This window comes from Anolis carolinensis, chromosome 4 (genome assembly GCF_035594765.1).
Source record: "Anolis carolinensis isolate JA03-04 chromosome 4, rAnoCar3.1.pri, whole genome shotgun sequence".
Taxonomy (NCBI): Eukaryota; Metazoa; Chordata; class Lepidosauria; order Squamata; family Dactyloidae; genus Anolis; species Anolis carolinensis.
The window spans coordinates 146,964,748-146,987,386 of record NC_085844.1 but is presented as its reverse complement, the minus strand read 5'-3'; the positions used below and the strand labels follow the sequence as shown (position 1 = coordinate 146,987,386).

The following is a 22,639-nucleotide window of genomic DNA, read 5'->3' as shown; positions in this document are numbered from 1 at the left end:
ATCCTCTGCTGCTTTCTGAGCTACAACAGCAGTTCCCTCTCTTTTTACAACCATTATGCCCCCCCCCCCAAATCCACATTCCCCACAAAGTTTTCTTCAAGTATTTATCTGTCCACTCAGTCCACCAGGACCATAATCATGTTTAAGCAAAGGCATAATGGATAGCTATGCCAGTGTATCTACTTCTGTTGGCTCTGCAACAGTGGCTTGAAAACATCATATTGCTATGGCCAACTAGTCATTGGGAGCTTCCAGTTATGGTTTACCTTATAATATCCAATACACAGTGTATATATTAGCCTATTACTTTAATTTCTAACAAAACAATTTCCTTGAAAAATTCCATGAATTTACATGAAAAATTTACATGAATCCTAACCAATTTAGTGGCGCTTTCTTTTGAGTAGATAGACATATGAATCAAAATGCATTGCCCTTTACTTTTACTACTGCTGATGGGTTGGATTCTTCCTATGAATGAAAAGAATGCTTAAAAAATTACAGCACACTACATCCTTTCCCAAATTACCTGAAATATGCATTGATAAAGGTGGAACAGAAAAAGCCAAATAAAAATACTGAAATGAATAGGTAACTCTCCTAAACGCTTGTAGATTGTTCCATTTTTAAAAGAGCAATCAGAGGAATGCTCCAGGGGCCGATTAGCACAGCTTTACATTTATGGCTATAGCCACTTTTATTTGGAACAGCACTTTCCTGCTGCTTGCTTGTTCTGCTTGGTACTTAGAAAGTGAATGCCATATTGATTTTTTTAAAATCACAAGAAAAATGCTTACTTCACAATGTATGAATAAGGAGGCCAGAGTAAGAGCTGCACACAAGGAACTTAATCTTGCCTGCTCTGCTAGAAAGTGCTTATGTAAGCGAGCCTCCCCTTTGATTTAATTATGGATCGGGCATAGTTTCTTTCCTCACACCCCAACCATATGATTATTTCTTAGTAGTGAACTGAATCTTTCCAAGTATTTTTCTGTATAGGGCTATTTTCAGATCAAAATTACCTTCTCAGAACTGGCACCAAACCAAGCCAGAAAAATCTTTCTTTGCTACGTTCTGTTGCTAAGCAGCAGGATTGGAGGCAACACAAACAGATGATTGCCTGGAAAGATTATGAGAGTGTCCCACTGATGACCATGACACAAATGGATCAAAGCAGGTTTGGATATCTGGGTCTCTTCCTGCCCCATTGCTCCGTCCTCTCCTGAGCTTACTCACCTAAGTGTTGAAGCTTCATCTGCTTCTAATCCCACCATCATGGCTTAGAATATGTTAAACAAATGCACCACAAATGTACCCACTCATAAATCCTCCTAGGATCTTTCCCACAGATAACCTAAACCAGTCTGAAGGAGAAGCAGAGCTACACCAATGGCATCCTTTATTTTTTGTATGCATAATAACACCACCACCAACAACAACTTTATTCTTATATCCCACCCCATCCCCCAAAGGGACTCAGGGCAGCCTACATGGGGACCAAAGTCCAGTAAGGCAGGAAGAGACCCAGGTATCCAAACCCGCTTTGGCCCATTTGTGTCATGGTCATTAGTGGAACATTCTCATAATCTTTCCAGGCAAGCATCTGTTTTTGTTGCCTCCAATCCTGCTGCTAATTAACAGAACATAGCAAGGAAGGACTTTTCTGGCTTGGTTTGGTATATGTTCATTCCAATATCTGAACAGGTTCACCCATTTACCCAGGAGTTCTCATCCACAAGAAGTTCATGCATTAGTACAACTGTTTTTATTTTAAAGTGTATATATATATATACCCTACCCTTTCACTAAAAAGGGGACATTCAGTACAGACAACAATATGCACTGACCTGGAAACAAAATATTGTTTCAAAAATATTAACATAAAATAAATTAATTTAAATCATAATTTCATACATAACAATGAAAGACACAGCTTTCCTTCCTTTTTTGCACTATTTTTAGTATATAAGCAGACGTGTGGAAGAGGGCCAAAAAAGGAGAGTAACTGTGAATGGCCAATTTATGTTCTGGAGACACACTAGTTTAAAAAAATGATAGGATAAATAATAGTCTCAGAGGGAAACGTTAAGTTTCCCAGGACTCCTGAATCACAGTGTATTAGCCTGCATCTACACTGCTATATAATCCAGTCTCTGAATCCAAATTATCTGCTTTGAACTAGATTATATGGCAGTGTGGACTCATATAACGCAGTTCAAAGCAGATAATATGGATTCAGAAAATGAATTATATGACAGTGTAGATAAGATCCAGTCTTAGCCAGAGAGCACAGCTTAGCAGGAGGAAGAGATGGTACAAGAGGTCTTTTCACATTCTCTAGTTACAGCACTAAAATTCCACTGTACTCGTCGTATAGTAATCTGGAATTTATAGTTTAGGAAGAAGTATTTAGAAGCCTCAGCCACAGAGCTTTAGTGGCTCATATTGAACTTCAAACTCCTAAATTCCATAGGATATTGCCATGGCAGACAACGTGGGACCATACTACTGTAAATTGTGTAGTGCAAAAGGGCCCCGATCTATAAAAAGAGCAGTCTGGATGTGCCTGGCAGACACAGGGCTGGAATAACAGCATTGCTCTCTGATGCAAAAGATAAAATTGTATACTATTGCTGTTATGTTAAGCCGCTTTGACTCCCTTTGGGAGAGATAAAACAGAATAATAATAATAATAATAATAATAATAATAATAATAATAATAATACAAAAGGAAAAACTCAGGACCTCAAGATCAAATTTCAAAGACTCTGGAAGAAACCAGTACAGGTGGTCCTGGTGGTGATCGGCACACTGGGTGCCGTGCCAAAAGATCTCAGCCGGCATTTGGAAACAATAGACATTGACAAAATTACTATCTGCCAACTACAAAAGGCCACCCTACTGGGATCTGCGCGCATTATCCGAAAATACATCACACAGTCCTAAAGGCTTGGGAAGGGTTCGACTTGTGATTTTGTGATACGAAATCCAGCATATCTATCTTGTTTGCTGTGTCAGACTATGTCGTCGTGTCAATTATTATTATTATTATTATTATTATTATTATTATTATTATTATCATTTGTTCTCTCCTCATCCCACATACAGAAACCAATGTTCAGCTGAGTCTTATTTGATGCCTGAAAACAAAATTATGCAAGTGACTAAAATGCGGAGCAAAGAAACCTTACTAACACTGTGCAACTTAGGTATTGTACTTTGAATTAACAGCTCACTCCTGAAAATTTCAGGTTGAAACCTCAGTGCAAGAGAGATTGACCTTTGCGATGTTACAGAGATGGGTCAAGAAAAATTAAATCTGGAACTTTTTCCCATTTCACCTGATTGTGGAAACAGGTATGAGGGCAATCTCGATAAATCAGCCCAAAGTTTGAACAAAACTCAGCTAACTAGTAGAGTGAGGTTGGGAAGGTAGTAGCATTTTTCAGCAACTGGGCAGATGTCGCAATGTAACCAGCAGTGATATAATTGCCAAAATCCCTAATAGATCCTACTTATATTTTTAGCTTTCACTTGGCATGTGGGGAGTTTTTCCAGTCCCTTTTGTTGTTTGCTGGTGTTTTTGAAAAGCTCACTGGAAGCCCATAGAAAGCTTTTCTAAGACTGCAACCTCCGGGGCTGATTCAAGAAAGCTCAAAAGACTCAGTGCTGGCATCTATACCCTGACTTACTCCAGATAGTAGGTTTTCCTTCTGACTCCTTCTCCAGTCCCATCTTGTTCCTCCTGACTTACAGATAAATTACTGCTTGACATGTGCAACACATTTGTGTTGTGCCAAAGAGCCCTCGTGCCATGTGAGAATGAGTGGAGATGGGAATTAAACAGTAGATAGGAATCACAGTTATCCACATGTTGTTTAAGTGCTCCCAGTATTCCTTGCCATGTTGGCTATGGTTGCTGAGAGTTGCAATCCAATTGTATCAAAGTCTACACAATTCTTGGCCCTGCATAAAAGCACTCAACTATCACACTCAAACGTTCTCATGTTCCAGTGCCTCTTCCACGTACCCTGAGGGCCCATCCAGACAGACCCAAATACTGGGAAAAGACGCCTCCGGTAAAACCAAATTAATTTGGAACAAACCAGGGTTTCCTTGCGCCAGGGTGGTGCGAAGAGGAATGTAATGCGGTCAGTTAAGTTTTATTTAGTTTTTAGAGATGCATTTGAGGGGCTTCCGTGTGGCTGCATGTTATTCTGATAGTTATTGCAATGGCATATAGCTATCCTCCCTGGGAAAGCCTGGGTTTTTAAATGGGAATGGGGACAAAAATTGGTGCCAAAGCAAGTTTTTAAAATCCACACCAAAGCGGGTTTTTAAAATCCGCACCAAAGCCGGTTTTTAAAATCCGCATCAATGGTGCAGATTTTAAAAACCTGCTTTGGCGCTGATTTTTGAGATGCGTGAAAGAGCCCTAAAACTCATGTCATCACTTAAGAGACCTCATTACTTGAGATTGCTGATAATATTCTAAGATTTGGCAACCCCAGTTCCACTTGATCCCAAAATTATTGCTACAATCGATGAGTAAGGGTAAATCTACTGTACAATTAATTCATGGCTCAGTGTTATGGGATCATAGGCATTGCAGTTTGACAAGGTCTTTGGTCTTCCAAAGAATGCTGATGCCTCACCAAAGTATAAATCCCATGGCTTCGTAGCACTGAGTCGTGGCTCTTAAGATAGTGCCGAACTGAATTAATTCTACAGTGCAGATGCACCCTAAGAGCTAGCTGAGTCAACAACACAAGGTCAGATGAAAACTTTTCTGAATTCAGCCCCTGCCTCAGCTAAAGGATATAGGAAATTACTGCAGTTCTCTACCAAGTTTTACATAGTGACTGCATTTCTGGGTTGAGGGAGGTTTGGAACTGCCCCTATTCTTGTTTTAGTGTGAGCTGACTCCACCAGATCCTGCTGCTTACCTGCCTTTGAGATCAGCTGGCAAAAGGGCAGAAGTTCAGCCAACACAAGAAATCCGAAAGAGTACACAAATCACTGAATTAGAATTCTACTGCAAGTTTCAAATCTCTGCTGATCACTTCCCAGATTGCTTTCCTCCAGGCCCCTGTACGTGCAATGCTTTTCATCCTACTGACATTACAAAATTACCCATTAAAATGAACAAAATATATTCAGGGAAGCAATCTGTAAACTGCCTTGCCATTGCTTTGGGGCTGGTTTTCTTGCACATTGATTTGCTTTATAAATACAGAATATAAAATACCCTCAAACGAAGTTTGCCTTTGGAGTAGAACTCTTCAAGCATAAGTTGTCTAAAGAGCTGAGCCAAAGAAGCTTAATATTCTTTTCAGCCCAGAAAATGCCCCAGGCATTATATTTAGTATTCAGTACCACTGGGCCCCAAAGTGCATGAAATTATAATGCAAAACATTTATTTTATTCATGAGTTGTTTTTTCTTTTCATTTTAGGAAGCATTCCAAACACACTCAAAATCAATCTAAATTGCAGGATTTCCATCCCTCTGACAACTGGAAAGAATAGAATAATTGAAGCGTTACCAGGAACCTCAGATCAACTAGCACTAATCTCTATTACAGTAGCTCATTAATCATCTAGAAGAGCTCAACTCTCTTTTTTTCCCTAGCTGTTTTCTGGAGCAATAGCTGCATTGTGCTAAACTACAGACGATTTAATGCAATACGAACTAGACTAGATTTCCAACAGGCCTGTTAGCTCTTCTCAGCCAGTGTGGTCCTATGGACCTGATAAGATGTGATCAATCTTAACTGCTTTAGTTTAAACAAACCTTTTTCATAAACCATGATGTGGAATATGAGGTTGTCTGAAACTAACCATCAGACAATGTTTATCTCAGTGTTTCTCAAACTGTGCTCTTCCAGATGTTTTGGACTTCAGCTCCTATAGCTGGTAAACTGGCTGGGATTTCTGCGAGCTCAAGTCCAAAACACCTGAAGGAACCCAGTTTGAGAAACACTGGTTTCGCTTATGGTTGGTCAGAAATGTAAACCTTTCAACTCTTCTGTACAGAAGAGAGTGTGCAAACTCAATAATTCCCTAGACCAGGGGTGGGCAAAGAGATCTTGTTGGATTGCATCTTCCATTAGGACTTACAGTTTAGCGCATGGTGAGGGACCACAGAAACTGTTGTCCAATGAAATCTGGAGAGTCCCTAGTGACATTCAAATGCAATCATTGTTGATAGATGTACTTACTTAGGCGATCCCTTGTTGTCCGAGTATGATGGCCTTCCAAGTGTAGTATCTCAGTGGTGACGCATAGGTGACTGTATAGCCCTATTCTTGGCCCACATGTTCTTCCACAGTGAGGACATCAGTTTCCAGGTGGAAGGCGGTCTCACCTTCTTCTTGACACATTTCTCCCTTTCACCCTCCAGTCAGGGTTGGCTTGATGCACCTTCCTCTTAACACATTTCTCCCTTTCGCCCCCCATTCGTGCCTCTTCAAATTCCACAGCACTACTGGTCACAGCTGACCTCCAGCTAGAGTGCTTAAGGGCCAGGGCTTCCCAGTTTTCAGTATCTATGCCACAGTTTTTAAGGTTAGCTTAAAGCCCATCTTTGAATCTCTTTTCCTGTCCACCAGCATTCCGTTTCCCGTTCTTGAGTTAGAAGTAGAGTAATTGCTTTGGGAGACAGTGATTGAGTATTCGGACAATGTGGAGTTGATGGCGTAGGAGCATTGCATCAATGCTAGTGGTCTTTGCTTCTTCCATCATGCTGACATTTGTCTGCCTGTCTTCCCAAGAGATTTGCAGGATTTTTTGGAGGCAATGCTGATGGAATTGTTCCAGGAGCTGAGTGTGATGTCTGTAGACAGTCCATGTTTTGCAGGCATATAACAGGGTTGGGAGGACAACAGCTTTATAGCAACTTTAGCATGCATCTAACTCAGTAGTTTACATGTTTCTCTAACGATTTATGGATAACAATTCTCCATGTAATTTCTTATTTGTTGGTCTTACACTCTCTTTTTCTGCCTCACTTAGTCTGCAGTTGATTGCTCTCATGTTTTCAGCTTCCAGTTTTATCATTCTGCTCCAAGTTTCAGAAGGACATGTTACAGAGCCTCTGACCATGAGATGTTAAGCAATATTTATAGGTAAATCTACTCAATATGTTTTTACAAAAAAAGTAAGGTTTTTTTTGTAATCCAATTCACCATGGAAAAAGAAAAGGAAGGAAAACTGCCATTTCTAGATGTTCTAGTCATCCGCAAACCCAATCAACAATTGGGCCACACAGTTTACAGAAAACCTACACACACAGATAGATACCTTCATAAAAACTCCATCACCCAAGTCAAAAAAGAAGCACAATCAAAACCCTGACAGACCGTGCACAAAGAATCTGCAAACCTCACCTCCTCCAAGGTGAACTAAACCACCTAAACTGGGCTCTACAGGCCAATAGATACTCCACCACAGACATCAGAAGAGCTGCAAGGCCAAGAACAAGCCATGAGAGTCAAGACAAAGATCCACCCAGAGGAAAGGTGTTCTTACCATACATCAAGGGAACCACTGACCGCATAGGCAAACTGATGAAGAAGCACAACCTACAAACTATCTACAGACCCACAAAGAAAATCCAACAAATGCTACGGTCAGCGAAAGACAAGAGGGATCCTCTCTCCTCTGCAGGAGTCTACCGGATACCATGCAGCTGTGGACAAGTATACATAGGGACCACCAAACGTAGTGCCCAAACACAAGTCAAAGAACATGAAAGGCACTGCAGACTAATTCAACCAGAGAAATCAGCCATAGCAGAGCACTTGATGAACCAACCTGGACACCGTATATTATTTGAGAACACAGAAATGCTGGACCACTCCAACAACTATCATGTCAGACTACACAGAGAAGCCATTGAAATCCACAAGCATGTGGACAACTTCAACAGAAAGGAGGAAACCATGAAAATGAACAAAATCTGGCTACCAGTATTAAAAAAACTCTAAAATCAAAACAGTAGATGGGAAGCCACACTCTGAGGGCAGAGGAGCCCCAAGGACGGCTAATGACTGAACAAAGGATGCCCCTCAGGCAAGAGACAAACCTTTCCAATGCTAATTAAGGTGATTAACTGAAAAATTAATGCTGGCTTCCAACTGACAAAGGACTCTTGTCACACCCTGGACTCTCAACAGATATATATTGTTTCCTTTCCTTGCCTAGTTTATCCATGCCTCACAACCTCTGAAGATGCCTACCATAGATGTGGGCAAAACGTCAGGAGAGAATACTTCTGGAACATGGCCACACAGCCCGAAAGACATACAACCCTGTGATCCCAGCCATGAAAGCCTTCAACAACACATTAAGTTTGATTTATTTCTTTCCTAAACCCTGACTATATGTGGTGATGGTGGTGGTGGTATGGGAATAGTTGTTGCTCATGTTCCCCTTGCAAAATATTATTCTGCTTGTGTGGTGCACTACTATCCTTCAGTTTTCCCAGCAGTTATTTAATCACAAGTTAGGTGAGGTAGGACGTGATCTGCCTAAATACTGTGGGGAATATTGTCTAATATTAGTTCCGAACTGTGATGACAACAGTTAAGACCTTCTGGAGCAGGAATATCCTGGTGACTGATCTCCTTTGTCGGGTGTGACCAACTCTAATCCATCCTATCTTCTGAAGGTCTCCTACTGCAGTGAGAGCTCCAATTTCGCTGGTTACGCTACATTGCTTCCTCCTCTCACCCCAATGAAACATATTTCTATTTATTTATGTGCTGAAGAGAAATGAAGCTTTTATCTTTGGTTACCACCCACTTTTTCCCTCAGTGTGGCCCCAGTGTGTTTTATAGGCAACAATTCAGTGGCTAATGAATTAATTCCCTGGCATAGAAATGCTGCAATGAAAACAGCTCACCTTCCGAATTTCTGCCTTTTCTGCAGAAAGAAAGGCACAAAAGCTGTGCTACAAAAAGAGGTGGCAACCTTACCAGCACCTATTCTAAGCATGGAGTTTAAGCTTCTTTACATTCAATACAATCAACTTGGTTTCAAAGGTGAAGGCAATTATTTTCTTAGCTCTCCTTTGCTTCCTTAAGACCCATCACTCTTTCTGCATGCATGTGCCAGCAGGAAAGGTACAGTACAAATAATATTTGCTTGGCTTAAATCATAAATAAATTATAATAGAATTAAATTAAAGTTCTAGAATATAGCCTATGCAGTAATAATTTATAGGTGTTTATTTTTTTTTTCCCTGCAGCCTGGCAACAGATGTCAAAACACTGATTTGGAAACCCTACTGTACAACTATTTAAAAAAGGAGGTGACAATAAAAGATGCAAATAACGGTATTAATTTATTTAGCAGGCAGAACAATTGTCCTCAGAGCACCCGATGGCTTTCTGGATGTACCTCCATTTCTATGGGAGCAGACAACTGGTCTGCTTTTTAAAGGGATGTCAGGCATCTCATCTCAGGACTTGTGGAAACTTTAGCAGACCTTCCTCCTCCAGCAATGGCCAAAGCAAAAAGGGACAGAGTAGAGGGCATGTTGTGGGTGGACTGTGAATCCCCAAACATGACCTCAATGGAAATATATGTCAACTCTAGAGCTTTTACAAACTGATTTTCCTGTCATTGATTCTAATGGGAGGGAAATTATAAATTAAGATATATGAACAGAAAATTCAGAAATGCCATTGCTAGAATGTTGAATGAGACTGGTGATATACAGCCAGGCTTTAGCACATCAGGTTAATCACCAAGCTGCAATAAATCTGCCAACCAGAAGGTTGACAGTCCGAAGCCCAAATCAAGGTGAGCTCCTGACTTTTAGCCCAGCTTCTGACAACCCAGCAGTTTGAAAACAAACAAGAGTAGATAAATAGGAAATGCATTAAAAGGGGAAAGGTATTTATTTAGGCTTGGTGTTTCGGTCAGAAAAAGGAGGAAGCTTACGAACAAAGAAAACTCTTCAGCAGGGAGATGGAGCAGCAGCACTACCCAGTGGCCGGAACTGAGCACAGCCTCCAAAGATGCCGAAAGATGGAAAGCTTATATATCTCTATCATTGTTATAATTGGCATTGAATGTTTGCCATATATGTGTTCTGTAATCCGCCCTGAGTCCCCTTTGGGGTGAGAAGGGCGGAATGTAAATACTGTAAATAAACAAATAATAAATAATAACACATATAACTCACTTCCAATTAAAGCTTTAATAGCAACCAGGCACATTTCTAAGTGCTGCTTCTGACTATAAAGCTTTACGTGACTTGGGAACGGGATCCCTGAAAAAAAAGTATTCCCACACATGAGCCTGCCTTAGGTTTTGTGTTAGCATTATACTCACTTGGTTCATTTTATGATTTCATGTTAATTTTATTATTTAGCTATAAGATGAACTTTTGTCTCATTTGTGGATAAATTCTGCTCAGAAGCTCCCTTGACATCAGCAATTCCTGCTGGAGTACAAGTTTAACAAGCAGGAGAAACCTGCAAGTGAAAGCATAGAATTCTACCAGAATTATATTACCAAAATTACATTGGTATGGAAAATCCAGTTATATGCAATACTATCCTGTTTTCTGGACATAACAAAAAGATAGGATCATACAGTACTCTACTACAAGAAATTCAGCTGCACTGCCATTTTAATTGTTGTTTTAGCCCATACATTTTCTGTAAACATTTTCAACTGCAACCCCCCCCAAAAAAACATTCATTTTTTTAAAAAAAGGAAGATGCTGTTGTTGTTCCAGAAGTGATATGACTCAGCAAAGCTGTCATTACTTAAAATTGCTATTTCTCCACCAACTCTGACCTGCTAATGGGTTTCCAAATAATTCAGCAAAACAACAAGAACAAAACAAACTCACTAATGTGAAAAGGGATAAATTATTCAGAATGGAAAAGTACTGTACACTTATTCATTTATACATAACAAATGTGTGTGCGTATATTTTTTTAAGCATGCACTAGAGTGACCTCTTTCCAAGTGTATGATGAAGCTAATCTCTGTAAGGAGACATCAGTGTGTGTGTGTGTGTGCTTTCAAGTTGCCTGTGGACTTGTGGCAACCCCATAGATTTCACGGGATTTTAATGTAGGGCATCTACAAAATATCCATATATGATAATGATACTGAACTCTTCACCATGAGGCAACTACCTCAGGAAGTTCTTTCATCATTATTGTATTTTCACAGTCCAAAGAAGGGGAGAGATAATTCTGGGAATGTATTGCCTCATGTACCAAAAAACACATTTGGTTTTACGTTTTATGCATCTTGCCTTAGGTATGTACTGTAGCCTCAGGCATCTCTGCTTCAATTCCTTTCCCTGTGCATTCTGGCTCAGGCAATATTTCTGCTTCTAACAATTTGCCTTTGGCTTCTGTAAAGTACATCGAGCCATCCTGAAACCTGCCAAGTAAAAACACAGCACACTGCCCAGTACCTGAATAAGCTTCTTAGTTCATTGTTAGTCTAAAACAGTGATTCCCAACCTGTGGTCCATGGACCACCAATGGTCCACAAGAACTAAAATATGGTCTGCAGCCTCACTGTTACTACTATGGATAATAACACAGCCCAACCAAAAACATTGTTTTTCTTTGTGTCTTCATTTTTAAGCCTGTTCCTGAGGTTATTTGGGGTGCTGATTCAGAAAATTGCATTGGATAGACCACTTCAACTCTAGATTATTAAATATGGTTTTCTGTGGGTGAGGAGATGGCAACTACTGGATGGCATATGTTCTGTATCAGAAACTAGAGCTGATGTGGTCTATCCAATGCAATTGTCTGAATCAGCCCCCTAAATAACCAAGCCGAATCTAAAGTTGGCCAAATACTGATTTGTAACCCTTTTGGTACGAAAGTTGGAGTGTGGTCGCAGGCAGGCCTGTAGCGAGGGGGGGGGGGGGTTGGGGGTTCAACCCCCCCCCCCCAAATTTTTCAGGTTATAAAAAAAAACCTGGTTTACTCATGAATTTTAACTGGTTAACCAAATCCCCATGCTAAGTCTATGAGACGCAAAACATTAAGAGTCCCTCCAAGCACTATCTCAAGCAGATATTGACAGGTTTGTAGCGGCGGGGGGGGGGGGTGCAAGGGGTTCAACCCCCCCCCCCCCCAAATTTTCAAAACCCCTCCCGAATTTTTTTTTCTGGCTACGGCCCTGGTCACAGGTCAAAGTGGTCCCTGGTCAAAAAAGGTTGGGAACCACTGGTCTAAAACAACTGAAACAAGTGTCTGAGGACAAGGCAGCCCATAGAGCAAATGCTTGACAGACTGTGTTCATATTGTTGTCCATCACGTTGTGTTTGCCTCCTAGAAACAAACACCTCTGTGAGATTCATTTTATATCCAAATGTTATATGGCAGCCAGAATATTCTAACAAGAATTCACTTGCTTGGCTTGGCTTGCAAGGCTCCACTTAAGTGCTGGTGTTGATGGTGTTGTTGACAATAATCTATTTGCCTTGCTTGGTGCTGGATTTATTATTGATGAGTTTCCATACACTGTGGGATTGGTCTGAATTATTTAGTTTAAAGAAATCGTGATCCTCACTATATAGCTTCAGTGTAATATAGCACTGAGTTTCTCATTTGTAATTTCTGTTTCTTGTTAACTACAGGGATACTGAAATAGATGCATTCCTGTCCTTTTGTTCTTTAACAGAAACTTTGGTACCAGAAGTAGGAAAGATGGGGATGGTTCCCACATCATTAAAAAACAAGAGGAAATCAACATATTTCATCCAACCTTTTAAGCCAGTGGTTAGGATTTCTGGGAGTCAAAGGCCAAAAATATCTGGGGACCCCAGGTTGAGAACCACTGTTTTAAGCACATGTGATCAGGTAAAGCTTTAATAAGTAAATGAAAACATTCTGGATCTTCTAGAGACCACCTGAAAGCCTCTTCCAAAAAAAAAAAAGCCTGGGGTATTTTTCTTTCAACAGCTCCACTTTTATGTTTTCCATTTTGATGATGAAACTCAGGCAGCTTCTACACAACCATGTAATCCGTGTTAGGAAATGGATTTAAGAGATCTGATCACTTCGAAGTGCCTACACAGACACCTCATGAACTAGTTGGAAGCTGGGACAGAGTCCACAAAATATCTGTTGAGTTCCCCCCCTCCTCCAATCTCCTCTGGTGGGATGTGCTAGTAGAAAACAGTGCCAAGTGCAGCAAGGGACAGTAATTCAGGGTTCCTATGGGAATGCTATGGTATCCTTTCCGGAAGGAGCTGCTTGTTTACCTTCCAGCTAAGCTGTGTATCTGGTTTCTTACTTGGACTGCTGCAGCATTAGCCCTGTCTACATAAGCGCTTCGCATTTCGTTTTTGGCTTCCTCCTATGCAATGTTTATACAAAGGCAAGCTTCAGAGGATTTTATGCCTTGATTCAGAATTTCCAGTGAGTTTTTTTTAATCATGCTGTTTCTGACTGGGTCTATGTTGTAGCTCACTTTGGGAGTTTACCATTTGTAGACACCCTCATCTTGAGCTGGCTTCAAATTGTATTTTAGTGCTTGTGTAGAAGGACCCTTACAGATCTATTCTCTTTCAATTTGCCAACTGGTGAGATACACTAATACACTTTCCCTTTTTCTTTTATTTTGCTCTTCACACATGCTCAGTAAGTGATTATGGATGCAGCTGTTTATCTTGCCTGTTGTATGTAAGCAGACATAGTTACAACAGAAGCATCCGGAGTCAAATCCTGTCTTTTCCCAGATCAAGTTTTATTGTATTGGTTACTGCAGACAAGCTATCTTTCTCTAGCCTTCTTTCACCATCCTCCCAATGCCAATAGTGCAAAAACTTTTAGCTAGACAGAAGACAACAAGTGGATTCCTGTAAAAGCATTTGTTAACAGAAGCCTCTTTGTCAGAGACTTTATTAACTGATTTATGCTTGTATCCCAATATTTCATTTTCTTTTAAAGTCCAAGACGACTTTCAAAGCTTTCATGGCTGCAGAAATTATATAAATTCCAAATGAATTTGTCAGTGTCTGGCATACTGTCAGTAGATGAGATATGGTGATACTTAATTGGCTAATTAAGCCTCTTCTTCTCTCTGTGAGGTGTACGGTGTACATGGAAATTCCAGCTTGCCCTTAATGGGGAAGCGCAAAAATTGAAAATTCTCCTCACTTAATTATTTTAAACTCTCCATAATTTTATTTATTATTTTATGGAACATTGTTTTATTGTAAATGTCACAGAATTGAAACATAATGGCAATTTAAAGGGGGGGGGTAGGCAAAGGGGAAATAAAAAAAGAATAAAGAAGGCCAATCATATCACAGTTATGCCTGATTACTGACAGAATGTAATACATTTAAAATATTTTTCTGTTTTGTGCAGTGAAATGTGAAGGGAAGTGTGTCTAAAATCAGATATTTTCAAATTTTCTTGCTAATTTAATTTGATGTGTACCTGTCATGGCTATTTGCCAAGTTCCATATAAAAAGAATGCAAATTTAGAAGCCCTGCTGGTATTTTCTAAAAAAAATGTTTTGAATCTTCTAAAAAAAAAATAGCCATATAAAGTAAGGATGCTGACTCTCCTTTGATAGACAATCCAAACACAATATCACAAGATATTTGTGGCATTATTGCACAATTAAGCAGACTTCTGTAGCACCAGTGTAAAAAATTCACCTCTTATAGGATGTAAAAAAATCCCCTGAAAACATAATATACAACTACAGGGAAATATCATATGAACATTTTCTTGTCATATATTCTTGATCACAGTAGCATCGGTTTCCTCCCACACATGTCACAATCACATCTTTTGGTGTCTTTTTCTCTCCTACTGGAAGTTTTACATGTGAGAAGAGCTTCGGGAAAATTAAAGTCAACAATAGCTTTAGGCACTGACTTTGCTGGCTTCTGCATTTCTTTCAAAATTGAGAAAACAGAAAGAGCTAGCTAGACTCCATTACATTTCAAGTTACAGAGACTGGTGTTCAGAAATACAAGAATCACATAGTGTGGAACTACTCTCTTGCATTTAGCAAACCTGCTTCTGAATATCATGATGTTGCTAGTGATCCTGAACATCTTTAAAAGCATTATACTGGAAGCTTTTCTTCATTATCAGTAGCCACAGAGATAGACCTCTAGTCCAACTACAAGCTAGATTAATCGCACTAAATAATGAGAAAATATCAATCATCCGTTATGTAAGTTAAATTGACCCACTGAGTCTACTCTTGTTAGGACTAACCATTCGATTTAGGCTATGTTCTTTCTTCTGGAATCATTTGCATCCTATTTATGTCAATCTATTCTCAGGGTAATATATTTCCTTGCTGTGTATTATGGAGAAAGGACTTGTGTGATTTGAAAAACAGAATGTGTTGGTATCCTTGATTTTGTTTCCTTTTGTCGAAACCTAGTATGTTTCTGGCAACCTAATATGTATATTTAGTTAGATTTGAAAATACTGGGGTAAAGGGATACAAATACACATGAAACTGATGCTCTCTCCCCCCTCCCTTTCTAGTGTGTGTGTGTGTATATATATATATATATATATACATATACAGTAGAGTCTCACTTATCCAACATTCTGGATTATCCAACGCATTTTTGTAGTCAATGTTTTCAATATATTGTGATATTTTGGTGCTAAATTCGTAAATACAGTAATTACTACATAGCATTACTGCGTATTGAACTACTTTTTCTGTAAAATTTGTTGTATAACATGATGTTCTGGTGCTTAATTTGTAAAATCATAACCTAATTTGATGTTTAATATGCTTTTCCTTAATCTCTCCTTATTATCCAACATATTCGCTTATCCAACGTTCTGACGGCCCGTTTACGTTGGATAAGTGAGACTCTACTGTATATATATAAATGGCCTGAACATTCAACCACCAGTACCTTGCCTAACTTTTTCCTCTGGGATCAACATCCCAGATAACTACAGTTAGCCCCCAGTATCCACGGATCCAACCATTCATAGTTTGAAAATATTCAAAAACAAAAAAGTTCCCCCAAGAAACACTATTTTACTACACTATCATATCTAATGGGCCCTGAATATTTGCAGATTTTGGTATCCATGAGAAATCCTGGAATCAAACCTGGCGGATACCAAGAACCCACTGTATCTTGATGCTTGACGCTTCTACCTGTTAGCGCTTAGGTATATCTCAGGTAAGAGGACCACTTCACTTAATCCATGGATCTGGCTCCCTTTTCCTTTATGCCATGAATGTCTGTTTCTCTTGCGGCAAAAGAAGGGCGAAGCCTGGGGGGGGGGGGGGGACAGAAGCACCCAACACAGAAGAAAAAGAAGAGTGAAAGTTGTCCCTTCACTCAGGACTGTAGCACTGACACCCTGAGATATTTATGGTATTTCCACTTTTCTGGGGGAAGTTATGCCCCTACCTCCTGCAAAAGTGGAAAGATGACTCTATTCCTGAACCTGTACCCTGCCTGCCTTTTCCTCTGGGATCAACATCCCAGATTACTACAGTCAGCACTCCATATCCACAGATTCAACCATCCATCTCTTGAAAATATTCAAAAACAAAAAGTTCCCCCAAGAAAATCTCAATTTTGCCATTTTATATCAGAGAAACCATTTTACTACACCGTCACATATAATGGGACTTGAGTATTCATGGATTTTGGTATCATGCAGGATCCTGGAATCAAACTTGGTGGATACTAAGGACTAACTATATCATGATACTTGTTGCCTCTATACTTGAACCTGCCTTCTTGAACTTGGCCCTACCCATGCTTCAATTCTACCCATTGTAGCCCTTAGAAGCACTGCTTTCAAGAACACTATTCTCTATTGAACAAACATGCAGGATATTTCTTTGAAGAGATGGAATTGCTCAATAAAAGGCAAAAAGAATATTCTTCAGTATCTTTCAAGTGGTTTTTTAAATAAGGCATTTCATCGATCTATCAAAAGACTTTGGCCCCTTCCACAAAGCTATATAAAACCCACGTTGAATTGGATTGTATGGACTCAGATAACCCAATTCAAAGCAGATATTATGGATTATCTGCATTCATAAGGTAAAAGGTAAAGGTTTCCCCTGATGTTAAGTCCAGTCATGTCTGACTCTGGGGGTTGGTGCTCATCTCCATTTCTAAGCCGAAGAGCCGGCGTTGTCCGTAGACACCTCCAAGGTCATGTGGCCGGCGTGACTGCATGGAGCGCCATTATCTTCCCGCCTATTGATCTACTCACATCGGCATGTCTTCGAACTGCTAGGTTGGCAGAAGCTGGAGCTAACAGCGGGCGCTCACCATTCATATTCTGGGTTATATGCCTGTGTGGAAGGGCCCTAAGAGATATGAGCATCTTCTCCCATAACCACAGCACATTTTCCTCTAAAATACTTAAAGTGCTAAGTTACCATGATCTTATTATAACTTTATTAACATTATAATAAAGACCAGATTGCACAGTACAAAATTTAATAAAGGGGATAGCAACAGAATCTGGCAATAGTTTGGTATTTTAGTGGCTAAGAAATATTACTACCCGTTTGCAATATAATTTACACTAACAGTCTACACCCACTCACCTTTCTACACACAGTTTCAGTACTATACTAATGAAAGCAAAAATAGCTTTCTTGCTAAAGGACATAGAACTGCTGAAAAAGTGCCTTTGCCAAATTACAAAAAAAATGTTTTTAAAAATACATAAAATCTAATGTGACAAGAAGACAAGAGTTGATAATGTTACTGGAGTGTTGTGGGATGTTTCTAAGCTTTTAAAAAAATAGAACACTGCTCCAAAAGCACCAAAGCAAAAGGTGATAGGGAGCAACAGGTGGAAGTGGGTGGAGGAAGGGCAAAGGGAGATAGAACTTTTGATCTCTTTCCTCAATGATGTTTATGTAAATTCTTGGTTGTTGACAGGGTCAGAGGAAATCTGACCTCAGTTTAGAAGTGTGTCTAAGTATGCCTCAAGAGATCTACATACTGTTGGTTAAAAGTGGGATGGAGAAGGAATGAATGTAAAATAGACCAGCTAAAATAAGCCTCTATGAAATGTTGCTTACGGCCTGTTCTTGACATTTCCAGGCATAATATATACTATCTAAAACAGAGCTTCTTAAACCTTTTCCACTTGCAACCCCTTTTTACCCAAGATATTTTTACATGACCCGGGTATGTTGGTATTAGGAGTGTGCAAATCTTCGTTTTTAAAACCTAAGTCGTATCTAATTCCAAAGTTTTGTATATATGAACAAATATTAAGAAACACGGGGGTTTCACACTTGCCTCAAACAGACAAGAGTTCTTTCTCCCAACCTTGACTTTCTACAGATATATAAACCCCACTTGCCTAGTTTCCATCAGACCTTACACCTCTGAGGATGCCTGCTATAGATGTGGATGAAATGTCAGGGGATAATGCTTTTGGAATATGACCATACAGCCCGGAAAACTCACAGCAACCCAATGATTCTGGCCATGAAGGTCTTCAACAACAGCATTTGAAAGGCTTTCAAAAGGCTAATTTTCCTTTCCTGAAGTACAGATAAAGTGTTTTCTGTAGAGCCTACTGTAAACACTGCATGTTATTGCTAACAGATTCATGGTAATATCTATGTGGCATTCAGAAACCTCTTAATGTTGCCAAATATTTTATGACCCCAACACTAAGGTAAGGGGACACATTTGGGGCCAGGACCTGCCATTTAGGAAGCAGTTATTTAAAACAATTGCATGAATATAGAATAGAGGATGGATGTGGTCTCTGAAAAGAGAAATATACTTTTGCACCTGGTTTTAGATGTTTTTGTAAACAAAGCTTTTCAAAGAAAAAGACAAATATTCACTTCCTTGTCCAGGGACCAAAATACTAAATAAACAAAGTCTATATGGAGCCACAGTGGTGCAATGGGTTAAACCCTTGTGCTGGCTGGACTGCTGACTTTAAAGTTGGGTTGCTGACTTGAATGTTGCCGGTTTGAATCCACGAGATGGGGTAAGCTCCTGTCTGTCAGCTCTAGCTTGCAAGGACATGAGAGAAGCCTCCCAGCAGGATGGTAACACATCCAGGCATCCCCTAGGCAACATCTCAGTAGACGGCCAATTCTCTCACATCAGAAATGACTTGCAGTATGTTCTCAAGTCGCTTCTGACACGATAAAAAAAATCTATGCACATGTTTGAGCACAAGTCAGAGAAAGAGCAATTACTAGGTGTGACGATTTCAAAAGACTCGAAGAAAAGTATTCAAGTTATGTAACAACAAGGGCTCTTCAAGATTCTTATGACCTCCATCTGCATGGTCATCAGCACTTGGAGAGCGATTCACAGAAATGGCAGACTTTGAATATTCATTCCTTCCCTCTCTAGGAACTTCTAGTCATTGAAAGTTTCAATTACACAATGGTTGTATTTCTCTTTTGTAAATTTTTTCAAACAACACTAAAGAGTGCCAAATAGTCATCTTTGCTGTGGCATGAAAGAATCTAATTTTGTTTAGGATGCCAATAGTGAATGCACAGACAAGAAGCACAGAAGTCTCCCACTTTCTCCACTACTTTCAGAAATATGTATTCAATTGTGGGATTCCTTACAGCAGATAGGGGCTGTTGTTATAATTTTATGTGACTTACTTTATACTTATGTACTGTTTTTTTTATTTGCTGTATGTTATATGTGCACTCAGGAGTGCCTTTGTAAGCCGCCCCGAGTCTCTTTGGGGAGATGGTGGTGGGATATAAATAAAGTTTATTAATAATAATAATAATAATAATAATAAAATAAGAATAACTTTATTCTTGTATCCCGCCCCATCTCCCCAAAGAGAGTCGGGGCGGCTTACAAAGGCACTCCAGAGTGCACATATAACAAATTAATACATCAGAACTATAAAATCACATAATTAATATTATTAATAATCAATATTATTAAGGCGATAAAGCAAGCAAATGAAGGGAAAGCCTAAAGCATCAAGCAGGTTCATATTCATAATGAATAATCAAAGCATTTAACAACACATGATGCAAAGCATGCACAATTTGGTGACTGTGTTATGTCATTCCCCTCTCCCATGTCTTAGGGTCCTGTTTTTCAACAGTGGGTCACCCAGTTCCAGCATTCAAGTATTTGGAGATCAATAAGAACCAACATGGTTCAGCGGTTGGGATAGGACTCTGGCAATCGGCATCTGCATCACTGCTCGGGTGTGCAAACCCATTGGGCAAGTTGCACTTTGTCAGACTCAGAGAACGGTGACGGCAATCCCCTTAGGAACAAGAAAACCCGTCACTCTAGTGTTGCCATAACAACAGGAACAAGGAACTGTTAAATCCTCCTCTGCCTAAGAAAGCTCTATGTTATCCATGGGGTCTCCCTCAGTCACAACCATGTACTCAGGCACAGGTGTAGGAAGCGGGTCCTTCGTGGCCCGCTTGGGCTAAACATCAGCACTAGATGGATCTGAAAGGTGCACATTGTTAAGGAAAACTACCCTAAAATATAGCAAAGTATCTAGAAATCAAATGGGATACAAAAGTTGAGCATTCAACTCATTAGCCAGCAGAGCATGAGGTGCGATATGACGTGGCTGTAAAGAATTCAGAGCTTAGGCAGGCAAAGATGCAGAGTCCAATCTTAAAAATCACAAAAGGTTTATTTACAATAGTAAGAAATAACTGCATTTCTTAATAATCAAGAACCGGGTCTGAGCTTCTCTAATATTCACCTCTTCTAAGGTTTCAAGAGAGGGGGGGGGGAAACACCCAAGCACTACATCTCTTTCATACTAAGGGCCCTTCGACACAGCCAAAATCTGTAATATCAAGGCAGAAAATCCCACAATATCTGCTTTGAACTGGGATATCTGAGTCCACACTGCCATATATTCCAGTTCAAAGCAGATAATGTGAGATTTTATTCCACTGTGTGGAATGGGCCCAAGATGTAAGAAACAGAAGTCAAATTTAAAAAGGCTTGCAAAAGTAGAAAAGTATCAATTCTACACAACCAGGCAGAACAAAAGCAGAACAGAGAGAAGAAATCGACACATTCTCAACTGTCATACAGGAGACATGGGAGAAGGGAAACCCTTAGACTTTTCTAAGGCTAACTCGGTGTTCCTTTTTTTTGGAGAAACTGCAAGTTGCTTCTGGTGTGAGAGAATCGTCTGTCTGCAAAGACGTTGCCCAGGGGATGTCCGGATGTTTTGATGTTTTTACCATCCTTGTGGAGGCTTCTCTCATGTCCCCGAATGGAACTGGAACTGATAGAGGGACCTCATCCGCACTCTCCCTGGGGTTGGATTTGAACTTGCAACCTTCTGGTCCGCAACCCAACCTTCAAGTCAGCAGTCATGCCGGCACAAAGGTTTAACCCACTGCGCCACCAGGGGCTCCGACTAAACTGTTCTTCACTAAGGACTTGAGACTTGGGCAATGCGGGGTTGAATCCCAACACACATGGCTTAAAAGAGCAATCTCCGAAGGAAGGATGTGGTTTGAAGATGGGAGTCAGCTAGGACCAGGACGCACAGCAATTCCAACTCTCCCTCAACCTTAGGTGGAAGTTTCTGACCCTAATGCAGGCATGGGCAAACTTGGGCCCTCCAGGTGTTTTGGACTTCAACTCCCACAATTCCTAACAGCCTACCGGCTGTTAGGAATTGTGGGAGTTGAAGTCCAAAACACCTGGAGGGCCCAAGTTTGCCCATGCCTGCCCTAAAGAGCTGCCCAGGGTGCCTCGAAGTGTGCAGGAATCTCTCCTGGGACAGAGACTGGATGTGTATCTCTCAGGAGGGCTTGGGTTGTGTCTCCCTGTTTGGCAGAATGGGGTCAAATCCCACTCTAGCTGGAAAAGGAGTTCTGCCTTTGGCTGGCAGGAGTCTAGTGGGAGCCCCTTCGCTCCAATGCAGAGGAGGTGCCAAGGGAAGCGGAGGCGGATGCCTTCCTTTCCTGCCTGCAAGAGACTCATTGCTGCGGGACTTGCCGGGCCCGATCCCCCCTCCCGTCCCCTTTGCCCGGGCTCACCTCGAAGAAAGTGATGCGGCTGCCCATCCTGCCGCCCGGCTCCAGCAGCCAAGACGGCGCCTCCTCCTCCTCCTCTTCTTCTTCTTCGTCGTCGTCGTCCTCCTCCTCCCCCTCCTCCCGCTGCACTTTAATTGGGGGCCCCGGCAGATGCTCCGGCCAATCAGGAGGCTCCCTCCTCCTCCATTCTCCTCCTCCGAAGGAAGAAGGAGACCTGCCGGGGAGACCCAGGGCGAGGCGCCTCCGGCGTCTCCGCAGCAGCCAGGAGCGTCGAGCGCGCGCAGCGGACACGCGTTTGCCGCTGTGAATGTGTGAATGCGCCAGACCTCCGAATTCTCTCGACACGCTTCCCTGCATCCTTTAACATACCCGCCTGCCATGTCTCTTTATAAAAGGTTGGCATCTCACAAGCGACACGCATGAACTGTGGTACAGTAGAGTCTCACTTATCCAAGTCTCGCTTATCCAAGCCTCTGGATAATCCAAGCCATTTTTGTAGTCAGTGTTTTCAATATATCATGATATTTTGGTGCTAAATTCGTAAATACAGTAATTACAACATAACATTACTGCGTATTGAACTACTTTTTCTGTCAGATTTGTTGTATAACATGAAGTTTTGGTGCTTAATT

At 40.7% G+C, this 22,639-nt stretch overlaps 1 protein-coding gene across 2 annotated transcripts in view; it reads right to left on the bottom strand.

The window, feature by feature from the left end:
* The window catches only part of LOC100560578 (very-long-chain enoyl-CoA reductase), a 46,567-nt gene extending 24,188 nt beyond the window's left edge, over positions 1-22,379 (bottom strand). For both annotated transcript variants that reach the window (XM_062977963.1, XM_062977964.1), the window contains exon 1: positions 22,011-22,379. In XM_062977963.1, the coding sequence (XP_062834033.1) occupies positions 22,011-22,364 (354 nt within the window). In that variant the 5' untranslated portion in view covers positions 22,365-22,379. The remainder of the gene's footprint in view (positions 1-22,010) is intronic.
* Positions 22,380-22,639: the final 260 nt, after the last annotated feature.